The sequence below is a fragment of the Triticum aestivum genome, chromosome 3D (assembly GCF_018294505.1).
Source record: "Triticum aestivum cultivar Chinese Spring chromosome 3D, IWGSC CS RefSeq v2.1, whole genome shotgun sequence".
In the NCBI taxonomy this organism is placed as follows: domain Eukaryota; kingdom Viridiplantae; phylum Streptophyta; class Magnoliopsida; order Poales; family Poaceae; genus Triticum; species Triticum aestivum.
The window spans coordinates 84,956,749-84,970,376 of NC_057802.1; the positions used below are offsets into that span (position 1 = coordinate 84,956,749).

A 13,628-nucleotide genomic window follows, 5' to 3' on the forward strand; every position below is an offset into this window, starting at 1 on the left:
AGGGGTGTCTATGCATACTTACAAAAGAAGAGTCTCTGTAAATAAACACATTATCTGATAGAATGATTTAGACACCACATACCATGAATCCAAGTACCAAAATGTCATAATGGTAGGCAGAAGGCTTCTTCAAATTGAACTCCTTTTGCTGAGCCAACTGTGAAGCTACACTGTGATCAAAGAAATAAAGTCCTGCGACCATCAAAGCAGGCACGATGGCTGCAAATATATATGTTGGAGGAACAGAAAACAAATCCTGAAAGTGAAAGGCAGGAAAAATTCAGAATTATGGCATACAATACATCTTTACAGAGACCATAAATAATATTTCCACATCTAGCATCACAAGTAATTTGACTTAATACCTTTGCTACGGTCCAATGTCTCAGTGAGATTGACTCCCAGGGAAGTGGACTGAAGAGCCTCCTAGGCACTCCTGAAGGGACTTTGCTTGGTAGTGTAAATGAAAATGCTGTCCACACAATCACCATCAGCGGTACGCCATAATCGGCAATGAAGCTTCTAAGCCATCCTGCAAATGGCACTCAAAGGCACGGTGATCAGTCGATGTGTGCATGGATATTAAAATAGAACTAGAGCTTTATATATGATTTTCCCTGGTCATAAATTATATTTTGGAAACATCTACAAGCTGATTCAGAGTACAGAGAAAGATATTCAATCGCTGAGGGAACAGAATTTTAAAGCTGCCCCTATTTGGACTACTACAAGTGTTCCAAAGAAAATAGGCCAACCGAAGCCCAGATTAATATGGGCCAGTGTTGATCCGACCTAATCCAACCCCAAAGGAGCTCATGGTTGGCCTAGTCTAAGCTCAAGAGTGGGCCTGAACCAGGGCCAATCCTAAGTGTTGTCCAGGATTTAAGAAAATGTTCCCCCTCTATCACATCACCAGTTGAAAGGATGTCGTTGATTTGAAGATGTGTGGTGTAACATGGGAGTTCGGTTTGCACTAAACTATAGATAAAACAAGATAAGGGGAGCAACAGGAAACGTGTGACCAACCTATGCCATACAGCCATGACCTTGCACGCCTAGTCTTCAGTGCAGTGTACAGCAAGCCAATGGAAAATATAACACCAAGTAGGCCATTGACATAAATCCACTGGAACTGGTATATGGGTGAGCTGGGGTCAGAAATCTCATCATCTTTCGGCATACTGAACTCGCTTACAATTCCCTGCAATAGATAGGGTCCCGTATTAGGCATTTTCAGCAGGGCAGAATAAAGAGCTACGATTTGCTGCACATGGCATACCTTGATAGCTTGTTGCAGGAAGAGGACGGTGATAAGCATACCAAAAAGCTCTCCTGCAACCCTCGTGAATCTGCTTATAACATTGGAAGCATTGAACATTGCCAACAGAAAGAGCATGATAGCAGTCCAAATGCAGACCCTGTCAACAGCAACCAAACACAGAGAGCATTTATGTATACGGTACCGAAGCTATCACAGGATTGCGTGTACTCTATGCTAGGACCTACCATCCAGCCCAAGCCAAATATAGCTGTTCTCCCAGATCTGGCTGCTTCTTGGCGAACTTGTAAAGGTACGTGTACATTATAATGGTAGGTTCGGCAACTCCGACAATCAGGAGGGGTTGCCCTCCAAGAATAGCGTGTATTATCCCACATATCGCCGTAGATGCCAGAGTTTCAACTGTGCTTAGGATACCATCTGTAACAGATCACCTCGTTCTTGTTAGAGATTGGGTGGCATTCAAACCTATGTGCTGTATTGTGCTAATTAAGAGGGCAAGCACTCACCTGTTTCGTTGCTCAGCTGCTCTCCGAAGGAGATGACAGGGAGTGCAGAGGCAAAGAATATATACATGGTAGGTGCCAATATCCTGGCGAATATTGGAAAGAAGCATAAGCAAATGGAGCGATGCAGTTTACATGTAAAAATCCAACGACTGGGCTGCAGATGATCTGGTTCGATCTGTTGAAACAAACTAACCTGAAGCCAGTTCGGAGCCCTGCAACCCAGTCGTCCTTGTACCAAGACGCTCTCCCTTTGACATCGCCGACGACCCCCTTGAAAGGGTTCCCTAGTAGATCCATCAGCTAGCTGGTCACAGAACCTTGAGAGAATCAGTAACCGTGCCGAGAATTTCCATGGAAAACGGAGATGAGATGAATCAAAACCGTGAACAGTCGCAAGGAAAATCTGTCCAAAAGATTGCATTTACTTTGACCCGGGGTTGGTACTACTACTACTAGTAATACTACTGATTGCATGGATGTGCTACACCAAAGGAAAGGACGGGACGGGGTAAATTATTGCATACACGACTTGGCGAAGAACAAGCAGCTCATCAGCTCACCTTACAAGTCAGAAAACACGTCAACCCAAGCTGCCATGTTTGCAGGCGATCAAACTTTGCCATAAAAACACACGCACGGCAAATCGGCCGCGGCAGGGATGTGGAAACAGGAGCACTGTGCTACACTACAACTGACGCAGGCAATAAAATATAGTAGGAGTATTTCCGGAGGGAAACTGCGGTCTGGGAAATGGACATGCAGATCCAAATGGAACCCTCTCCGCGTCCACATGCACATGGACCGGAGCCAGAAACATTCGTTTGTCCGCATAGCTAAGAACAAGTCGAAGATTCTATCTAACTCCAAACGGATCAAAACCGGCAACTAAAACCCCGGAAAAATCCACTCGTCGAGAATCGGTCACACGCCGCAGGCGCGCGACGGCTGATGTGGTCGTTGTTTTTTACCGAAATTAGTCCTCCACGATACGGACGAACTCGCGGACAAAAAAGGTCAAATGGAACGGGGAACCACCCCCAAAAACCACTGTAAAACCCGCCGCGTGAACTCTACATCGAGCGTCTGCCGGCGACCGGACGACACGGGTGAAGCGTGCATCTCGCGCGCTCACGGATCTGCTAGGAACGAGACCGAGACGCGGATGGAGGGGAGGGATCGGAGAGTCGGGGGGCCGTACCGGTGAGCACGCGGCGTCGGCGGCGGGCGCGAGGGGTAGGAGGGGGAGAGGGACGCGGCGCGCGGCTCCGATCGGCAATGCCGGCCCTCGTCGGCGCGGGAGCGGGGACGCGCCCCGGAGGCGGCGGCGCCGGTGGGGACTGCGGGGTTACGCGGCGCGGTTTTGGCTTCTCGAGGAAGCGCCGCGATAGGCGGCTACTTATAGCGGGCGGGCGGAGCGAAACAAATGGAGGCCGGGTGGAGGGGAGAGCAGCAGTAAGAAAGGTGGGTGGGGGCCACCGGCGGTGGAGGAGGGGGTGGAAGGAAGAGCGTTCCGATCGATCGATTCTTCTTCTCTCCTCTTCTAGTAGTACTGCTTGTTGCTCCTCGTCTCCCTGGCGAGTGGGGGCGGGGGAGGGGAGGCTGGCGCCGGGTTGGTGGGGCCCGGTCGCGCCGACTGTGGCGGATCCTGGCCGAGTCGGCGGGCGTTGCCGGTTCGATGCGAATGTCCCGCGGCACGGCGCGTCGTGTGCTCCTCTGTCAGTCCCGTGGGACCGGGCCGGTTGGCGAGCCTGAGCCTGACTGGGCGGCCCGTCCGCTAGCTCGCTCGTTGCTACGTTTCCCGTGGCCGTAATGGCGCTTTCCTTTTTCTCGCAACAAAGTATCCTATCCTATGGCTATCGGCTCACCGCCGCGACCCGAGCGCACGGATCGACACGGTATGCGTTGTGAACCTCTCGTCTCGTGGTCCAGCCGCTCACATGAACAAATGAATGCCTGGCCACGCGTGAACAAACCACCCAACCCAGCGCGCGCGCGCACAGACACACAAAAATGGAACGCATATTGATCTTGGAAGTACTGGTACGGAGTGAGGAACGAGAACGATCGTCAAAATCCGCACGATGCAGGTACAGAGAACAGCGGGGCGAGAGCTGGACAGCACGTGCCCCAGTCCAGCCGTCCGTGCATGCCGTCGACGAGCAAAGACTTTGGCTCCTCCTCCGTACTGCTGCCCTTTCTCTTCTCTCTCTCCTCGTGTGGTCGGTCGACGAGCCGCGGTCCTGTGAACGCAGCGCCATCCGCATGCCGCTCTTGTCTCTGCCCTTTTCGACGTCAGTGACGATCCCGCGGATCGCACGGCGTCAGAGATTCAGAATGCCCCCGTCACCCGTCGCTCGCTCCAACCAAACGCCCCTCGGGAACGGAGAGCGCAGGCCACGCAGGCACGTACGGTGGAAGAAGAGACGCCGTCCCGTCAGAGTGCCCCCATCACCCGGGGACGGCGTGAGCGAGAGCGCCGGCGCGCTCATGTCATGCCGGCTACACAAGCACCACGGTCGAACGGACGGCGGTGGGTATGCGCGCAAGGTGACACTCATACGGCTCTCGTTAATGGTGGAGGATGTAGTACGAGGTTGGACTTGGATTAGTACGGCAGTCCACCAGTCTGCGCACGCGGTCCATTTGTCACTCTCATTGATCCGTCGTTAAGACCGAGAGCAACATACATATGGACGACCATGCTGTTTTCCACAGCGCGCATGTTCCACCGGGAGGGCGGCTAGGTAGTGAGATTAACCATTCTCCAACGACAAAACGATATTGTTTTTTTTTTCTAAGACGAACCATGAAATCTCTCACAATTTGAGTTTCGAAACAACAAACAAACAAACGCCGCATGATCTAAGCAATGGCGCCATTTTAAAGATTCGCCTGGCCGCCTAGCCTCCGCTGTTCACGTGATCTAGTCGATCTGCATCTTGCTTCCGGCATGCATGGCTATGTGCACCGGTAAAGCCCTAACAGTACATGCTTGGTTGAATGTTCAGAGTGCCGGTAGCCACAAGTCCACTATAGTCATCAGATAAGTCTCGCTTGGTTGGCCTCGAAGAAGAAGAAGAAGAAAGATAGGTTTCTCTTGGCCTACGACGTACCAGAGCAGCAACAACACACTACACTCTACCCGCACGGCATACATCTTCCTACGGCCCAAAGAATGCCAGAAAAAGCATATACAATTCCCACGAGTCAATGTCAAGTACCCGTTCTTCGGCAAAATTGATAATTTTGACCTCTGGATGAAATTATTTCATAAAATAAACTGTTTCTAAAAAAATTCACTCGGCTGATCTTTTTGAGTAGCGCCCGACACGAAGGCGCCGCACTACACTATGCAGCGCCTGACTGACAGGCGCTGCACGGCCTAGCCAGCGTCGTATCCGGGTGATCCGAAAAATTACTAAGTCAGTGTGCAACGCCTGAGAGCTAGGCGCCACACTATATAGTGTGGCGCCTAGCTCTTAGGTGCTGCACATTGACTTAGTGATTTTTAGGCAGTTCGGGGTGCGATGCTGGTCAGGCGTATAGCGCCTGTCAGTCAGGCGTTGCACAGTGTAGTGTGACGCCTTCGTGTCGGCCGCCACTCAAAAAGGTCAGGTGAGTGAAATTCTTTTAGGAACAGTTCATTTTATGAAATGATTTCATTTAGAGGTTGAAATTGTCAAATTTGCCCGTTCTTCTGTCCCGTTCCCATCCTCAAAAAAAACACGTCACACTTTGTTTCTACTCCCGCAGTGTCTCCACAAAGTCCACAGAATTAGTTTACGCGGAACCCCGGTCGCCGTCGACCAAATCTCGCGATCCCTGACCGGAGGCGTGCGCCACGGGACGAAACCTCCAAATAATCTACGGAAACCGGCGTCGCGTCGACAAAATGGTTTGGTGGCGTGCCACTGCCAGCGCTCAGGTGGCCTCCCCGGCCGCGGCGCATCTAGCATACGGAAGCAGGGGTACGCCCGGCGCGTCGCGACGGCGGACGGAACAAACGGATAGGATGCGTGCTGATCGTGTGAAGAATTGATTATTGTATGGCCAAGACTTGGCTACTGGAAAGTTCGCGGGATTAACAAAATGAATCAGGTCCATTGGCACGTAACGCACGCCTCCAAAGTCCAAACTTTCATGTTCCTTTACGAAAATGCTGGATGAAACTAGAACAATTGTTCTACCATTTTCTTTGCGAAAAGGCATAGATCTATAACAAACATCCAATGAAACTATAATGTATCCTAAACATAATAAAAATTACATCGAGGATTCTAGACCACCGAACGACTACTACCGCCGCCGGAACGACCTACCGACGTGACGCTGTCGCCGCTTTCATACCAGAGCCGACCTGACCTTGTCGCTTACAACCGAAAAGTCTTTGTGCACGTGCCCCTAAGTACCAGCGCCCTGGAGCCACGGTCGTAGTCATTGAACTCTTTGTTGGAAGGGAGAGAGAGGGATTAGTGTAATGTTCGTTGTATTGCTTGAGCCTCGTGGGCATATATATAGGAGTACATGATGATCTTGGAGTACAAGGCAACGTAGAATAATATTCTACGCTATCCTAGCTTTCCTAATAATCACGATACTCAACATCCCCCCGCAGTCACAATGGTAGCGACGCAGACGGTGAGACTGGAGATGAATCCGAAGGTAAGCCGACGGACACCCCCCACAGTCGTAACGGTCGACGCATCGCGGAAGTCGTGGCTGGAGTGGAAACCGACGAGGTTGCTCAAGCAAGGCGGTAGCCCTTTGTGCCGTTTGTCGAGGTAGCCGAGAGCGTAGGTGGTGTAGCCGTAGTCGAGGTAGCCGTGCAAAGAACGCCGTGGCCGGTGTCGAGGTAATCGCCGTGGAGCCGTGGAAGAAGAGCAGCGGCGGCGGCAGCTAGAGAAGGAGCGCGGCGGCGGTGCTCGAAGTAGGCGATAATGAACCCGACAGCGTGACGAAGACCGGCGCGGACGGTGACGTTCCCGCGCCAAGGAAGGCAGCGCAGCGCATATCACGTGGAAGTCAACGCGCGTGGACGGCGGTGGACCGCGGGCCGCAGCGTTACAGCCCGAAGAGGCAACGCAACGGCGGCGGACAGGTCGGGGCGACGGCGGGAAGACCTCAGGGCGGTTGCAGGGATCGTGTGCCACACTCGCTACGGCCCGACGGGGTGACGCAGCGGCAGCGCGAGGGTCGGTGCAGCCTCGGGGACGGCCTGAAGCGGACGGCCTCGGTGCGGCGGTTGACCGCGGCCCGCGGCACTACGGCCCGAAGGGGCGACACAGCGGCAGCGCACGATGTGGTGCAACCACGGGAACAGCCCGAAGGGGCGACGCAGTGGCGGCGCGGATCGGTGCAGCCACGGGGAGAACCACGGGGCGGCGACGCTGCGGCCCGATGGGGTGACGTAGCGGCAGCCCGTTGCTCGATCGGTGGAGGGGCGCGCTGAACTCAGGGACAGGGTGGTGACGACCAGCGTAGGTCGACGAGCAGGTCGACGCATGGACGACGACCGTTAGGAGCCGCCTGTCGCGCGAGGCCGCCGGGTCGGTGAAGAGGCCGGCATGTCGCGCCGGTGTCGGAGTAGAGGCGCACGGTGGTCGACGGCGGCGGCGGGCGACGCAAATCGATCAACTGTAGATCGAAAAACCAAAAAGAAAGACGCCGATCAAAACGATCGGCGAGAGAGCGAAAAGAACCCGGAGCAAGGGCTCGGGAAAAAGACTCTCTAGGGCAGCCGGTCAACACGACCGGCAGACGAACCCTAGGTACGGGCGGCGCGGCCCCCGGCGAGGGTCATGAAGGCCGACCGCCCTCGGGGCGGCGCGCGGGTGCGGAAACGGCGGCGGCTAGGGTTTAGAACCCGGAAACTGATACCATGTTGGAAGGGAGAGAGAGGGATTGATGTAATGTTCGTTGTATTGCTTGAGCCTCGTGGGCATATATAGGAATATATGATGATTTTAGAGTACAAGGCAAGATAGAATAATATCCTACGCTATCCTAGCTTTCCTAATAATCACGATACTCAACACTTTTGAATTGATCTGAAGTGCCGACAATAATGAATGATCGAGCACGTCCACGGACGTTTAAGTAGGATTTTACAAATACGAGAACTGTCGTAGATGCTCTTCTTCTTTCTTAAACGAGGCAAAATACTTGTCTCGTTCATTAATTAAGAGAGGAAAAAATTATGTTATGCTACATAACAATGGCTCCACAACATAGCTCATTAGTGGAGAAAACAAACAGACAACAAAGTAGATTACTCTCGCGCCATGACGATGCTCAAGTGCCCAACCCCGTGGTGATCCATAGTTTGGCCTCATCCTGGATAAGCTTGACAAGGTAGAACATCAGCGTCGATTTCTTCCTAAAACTCTAGCATTTTTCTCGTTTCAAATTACCCAACAGACTAGTATGGTGAGTGAAGTCATGACCTCTTGGTTTGCATTATTGGAATTAGACATGTTAGGGCATCTCCAAGGCGAACCTTCAAACCTCCCGTATCCCGTCTGGACCGCGAGAGCCATCCAACGCGGGCCTGTATCGTTCCACGGGCCAGTCCGAATGCGATTTTTCCCACAAACCAGAGACAAAAGTGGAGGATGTTTGCGGGAGTTTGGACACGTGAAACGTACGAACCCGACACCTCCGGCCCACCGAAAACCCTTCCCGACCCCGCGACTCCATCCTCCTCATTTTCTCTCCTTCCTTCTTTCTCTCTTGCCTTCGCCTCCGCTCCACCACCCAGCCACCACGCCACACCCTGCCGAAACTCTGCGTCTCTGTCACCTCCGGCGCTCCAGCGAGGCTCCCCGCTGCTTCTCCTCCGTCTCCGTTCAACCCATGTCCTCCGACCGCCCTACCATGTATCAACCTCCACCATGCCCAACAACTGTTCGACTAATCGCCGGAGCTGAAAACAATTGTCCCTTCTTCTTTCTAGCAATGGATTCCGATTTGGAGTACATATATGAGCAGTATGTTGAGTCGTCCGACGGCTCGTCGGACGAGGAGTACTCCAATAAGACGACGACGATGCAGGTGGTCCTTGAAGACGTGGAGTGTGCAGAGGAGCGTGTTCTCAATTTCAAGGGCTCGATCAAGGATCATCGAGTGCTCAACCGCAACAGGGGGCGCGGGCATTTGACACTGATGGCCGACTACTTTGCCCTCAATGCACTATTCACTGACAATTTTCGCCGGCGTTTCCGAATGCGCAAGACTGTCTTCGATCATTTGTACCATGGCGTCCGGTCCTACGATGGCTACTTCATCCTGAAGAAGGACGTCGTGGGAATGATTGGCTTTTCTGGTTACCATAAGTGCACGCCCGCACTCCGGATGCTTGCATATGGCACGACCGCTGATTCGTACCTACGGATGTCTGAGACCACATGCGGAGATGCCATGGTAAGGTTTGCAACTGTCGTGGTCGAGGTGTTCGGACCTCAGTACTTGAGAGAACCAACTGTGGCAGACACCGAGAGGCTCTTGGCAATCCTAGAAGCAAGAGGGTGGCCAGGTTTGCTTGGATCTCTTGACTGCATGCATTGAAAATGGAAGAACTGCCCGAAAGCTTTACAAGGGGAATATCAGGGTCATGTTAAGAAGCCCACCATCGTTCTTGAAGTAGTTACATCACATGATCTTTGGATTTGGCACGCTTTCTGCAGGCCTGTTTTGCAGTTGTTCATGGACATGCAAAACAATGGAATCCGTAGACCTTGTGGGAGGTGATGACATGTGGTGTGATCATGCACATCACAACATGATCGTCGAGGATGAGGGTGAAGATGCTGCCACAACTCTAGAATTTGAGAACATGGGTGATCCTATCCAACTTCCGGACCAAAATCTGGCCACATTTGAAGTGTTTTTTCAAATGCATCAACAAATTCAGCATCGACCAACTCACGAGTAGCTGAAGGAAGATCTGATTAAGCATCAGTGGGCGGTGAAAGGGGACAACAATGCTTGGATATAATATGTGATTTTTTTAAAACAAATCAAACTAATGTTGCATCCGACTATTTGAACATTTGTACCCTTTGCATGCGGCTATTTGACCGTGCGGACTTGGAAAAAAATGAGGAAGTCCGGATGTATGCGGCTACGGTTGTATGGTGTCCACCCGCATCCATGTCCGTGGACCGCCCCCCCTGGTCCACAGATGGATGCGGGTGGAAATTTGCGGGTTAACGTTGGAGATGCACTTAGTCCACCAACTCATGACGTTGCACTTTGTGGTCCATCGCTGAATCTATGGGCCCAAACGCAACCGTTTCTTGACCATTCACCAAACACGTAGTGTGAACCGACATTTAAAGAAGAGGGACATGATGTCTTGTTAGCCCGTTTGCATAGGGTGCAAAGGTCACAATTATCACAACCCCTCTTCTCCAACCTATCGCAGGAGAGGAACTTGACTTTGGGGGTGCCCAAACCTTCCAGATGGTCTGTTCATGCTGGTCGAAGTGGAACCCGAGAATTAAACCCTGTAAGCTGAAGCCGTCGAGTACTCCCCGTAAATTTCCAAGAGATGTCATCATCAACGTCCACAAGAAGTTGGATCTGCTCGAGGCAAACCCAAAGGTTTACAAACTCAATGATGTGGTTGATGTCTACTACACAACCTTCTTCTTGTAGACGTTGTTGGCCTCCAAGTGCAGAGGTTTCTAGGACAGTAGCAAATTTCCCTCAAGTGGATGACCTAAGGTTTATCAATCCGTGGGAGGCGTAGGATGAACATGGTCTCTCTCAAACAACCCTGCAACCAAATAACAAAGAGTCTGTTGTGTCCCCAACACACCCAATACAATGGTAAATTGTATAGGTGCACTAGTTCGGTGAAGAGATGATGATATAAGTGCAATATGGATGGTAGATATAGGTTTTTGTAATCTGAAAATATAAAAACAGCAAGGTAACTAATGATAAAAGTGAGCACAAACGATATTGCAATGCGTTGAAACAAGGCCTAGGGTTCATACTTTCACTAGTGCAAGTTCTCTCAACAATAATAACATAACTGGATCATATAACTATCCCTCAACATGCAACAAAGAGTCACTCCAAAGTCACTAATAGCGGAGAACAAACGAAGAGATTATGGTAGGGTACGAAACCACCTCAAAGTTATTCTTTCGGATCGATCTATTCAAGAGTTCGTACTAGAATAACACCTTAAGACACATATCAACCAAAACCCTAATGTCACCTCAAGTATCTGTGGGTATGATTATACGATATGCATCACACAATCTCAGATTCATCTATTCAATCCAACACAAAGTACTTCAAAGAGTGCCCTGAAGTTTCTACCGGAGAGTCAAGACGAAAACTTGTGCCAACCCCTATGCATAAGTTCACAATGTTACAGAACCCGCAAGTTGATCACCAAAACATACATCAAGTAGATCACGTGAATATCCCATTGTCACAACAGATAAGCACATGCAAGACATACATCAAGTGTTCTCAAATCCTTAAAGACTCAATCCGATAATATAATTTCAAAGGGAAGACTCAATCCATTACAAGAGAGTAGAGGGGGAGAAACATCATAAGATCCAACTATAATAGCAAAGCTCGTGATACATCAAGATCGTACCACCTCAAGAACATGAGAGAGAGAGAGAGATCAAACACATAGCTACTGGTACATACGCTCAGCCCCGAGGGTGAACTACTCCCTCCTTGTCATGGAGAGCGCCAGGATGATGAAGATGACCACCGGTGAGGGATCCCCCCTCCGGCAGGGTGCCGGAACGGGTCCAGATTGGTTTTAGGTGGCTACAGAGGCTTGCGGCGGCGGAACTCCCGATCTAGGTTATGTTCTGGGGGTTTCTGTATATATAAGAGCTTTTGGCATCGGGAACAAGTCTGGGGGATCTCCGGGCTGTCCATGAGGTAGGGGGCGTGCCCAGGGGGGTGGGCACGCCTCCCACCCTCGTGGGCAGCCCGGGACTCTTCTGGCCCAACTCTTTTACTCCATGGCCTTCTTCTGGTCCAAAAATAAGCTCCGTCAAGTTTCAGGTCAATTGGACTCCGTTTGGTTTTCCTTTTCTGCGATACTCAAAAACAAGGAAAAAACATAAACTGGCACTGGGCTCTAGGTTAATAGGTTAGTCCCAAAAATCATATAAAATAGCATATAAATGCATATAAAACATCCTAGAAGGATAATATAATAGCATGAATACTTCATAAATTATAGATACGTTGGAGACGTATCAATGGTCAACGGTGATGTTTGTGGAATTGTTGATCTTGTGCTCCCGCGATGTCTCTTGCACCGTCCAATTCTTGTGTTTGGAGATCGCGAAGATGAGGGGTGGGGGTGGGGGTGGGGGTGATGTCCTTTGGCTTTTTTTCTAGCAATCATGGCGCTCCCTAGAACGGTGTCTTCCCACCATTACCCACAGTTATGAAAGTAGAAGCATAGAAAACATCCATATCTGCGTTGGTGCACTGGATTCTCAACCCCACCTATAGCTTATTTAGGTCCTTTCACTCAACCTAGGGCTATCTCAGCCTGAGAGCTCTCGCAAACTTTCCCAAGTGAAGAATCACAAGCGCTCCGAGTTGGGTGGAGCGGCAGACAGTCTCCTAGTTGACTTTTCCACTTTCGCTTGGTTGTTTTCTCCTTAGCCAACCAACGAAATGTTGGAAATATGCCCTAGAGGCAATAATAAATGGTTATTATCATATTTCTTTGTTCATGGTAATTGTCTATTGTTCATGCTATAATTGTATTATCCGGAAATCATAATACATGTGTGAATACATAGACCACAACGTGTCCCTAGTAAGCCTCTAGTTGACTAGCTCGTTGATCAACAGATAGTCATGGTTTCATGACTATGGACATTGGATGTCATTGATAACGGGATCACATCATTAGGAGAATGATGTGATGGACAAGACCCAATCCTAAGCATAGCGCAAAGATCGTGTACTTCGTTTGCTAGAGCTTTTCCAATGTCAAGTATCTTTTCCTTAGACCATGAGATCGTGCAACTCCCGGATACCGTAGGAGTACTTTGGGTGTGCCAAACGTCACAACGTAACTGGGTGACTATAAAGGTACACTACGGGTGTCTCCGAAAGTGTCTGTTGGGTTGGCACGGATCGAGACTGGGATTTGTCACTCCGTGTGACGGAGAGGTATCTCTGGGCCCACTCGGTAATGCATTATCATAATGAGCTCAATGTGACTAAGGAGTTAGTCACGGGATCATGCATTGCGGTACGAGTAAAGAGACTTGCCGGTAACGAGATTGAACAAGGTATTGGGATACCGACGATCGAATCTCGGGCAAGTAACATACCGATTGACAAAGGGAATAGTATACGGGATTGATTGAATCCTCGACATCGTGGTTCATCCGATGAGATCATCGTGGAACATGTGGGAGCCAACATGGGTATCCAGATCCCGCTGTTGGTTATTGACCGGAGAGGCGTCTCGGTCATGTCTGCATGTCTCCCGAACCCGTAGGGTCTACACACTTAAGGTTCGGTGACGCTAGGGTTGTAGAGATATGAGTATGCGGAAACCCGAAAGTTGTTCGAAGTCCCGGATGAGATCCCGGACGTCACGAGGAGTTCCGGAATGGTCCGGATGTGAAGAATTATATATAGGAAGTCCAGTTTCGGCCACCGGGAAAGTTTCGGGGGTTATCGGTATTGTACTGGGACCACCGGAAGGGTCCCGGGGGTCCACCGGGTGGGGCCACCTATCCCGGAGGGCCCCGTGGGCTGAAGTGGGAAGGGAACCAGCCCTTAGTGGGCTGGGGCGCCCCCCATGGGCCTCCCCCTGCGCCTAGGGT

The 13,628-nt window shown here is 50.8% G+C and overlaps 1 protein-coding gene across 2 annotated transcripts in view; it reads right to left on the bottom strand.

Annotated features, from left to right (window-relative positions):
* LOC100136989 (boron transporter 4) overlaps positions 1 to 3,292 on the bottom strand; it is a 5,948-nt gene extending 2,656 nt beyond the window's left edge. The window contains exons 1-8 of one of the 2 annotated variants that reach the window (XR_006436720.1): positions 2,987 to 3,292; positions 1,982 to 2,092; positions 1,789 to 1,871; positions 1,507 to 1,699; positions 1,280 to 1,418; positions 1,027 to 1,201; positions 366 to 532; positions 83 to 256 (exon numbers count right to left, since the gene is read on the bottom strand). Coding sequence is in view for 1 of the 2 variants with exons in the window: in XM_044499881.1 (XP_044355816.1) it covers positions 83 to 256; positions 366 to 532; positions 1,027 to 1,201; positions 1,280 to 1,418; positions 1,507 to 1,699; positions 1,789 to 1,871; positions 1,982 to 2,085 (1,035 nt within the window). In the remaining variant the exon portion in view is untranslated. The remainder of the gene's footprint in view (positions 1 to 82; positions 257 to 365; positions 533 to 1,026; positions 1,202 to 1,279; positions 1,419 to 1,506; positions 1,700 to 1,788; positions 1,872 to 1,981; positions 2,093 to 2,986) is intronic. The other variant, XM_044499881.1, reaches the window with a different exon arrangement.
* Between the last annotated feature and the right edge of the window lie 10,336 nt (positions 3,293 to 13,628).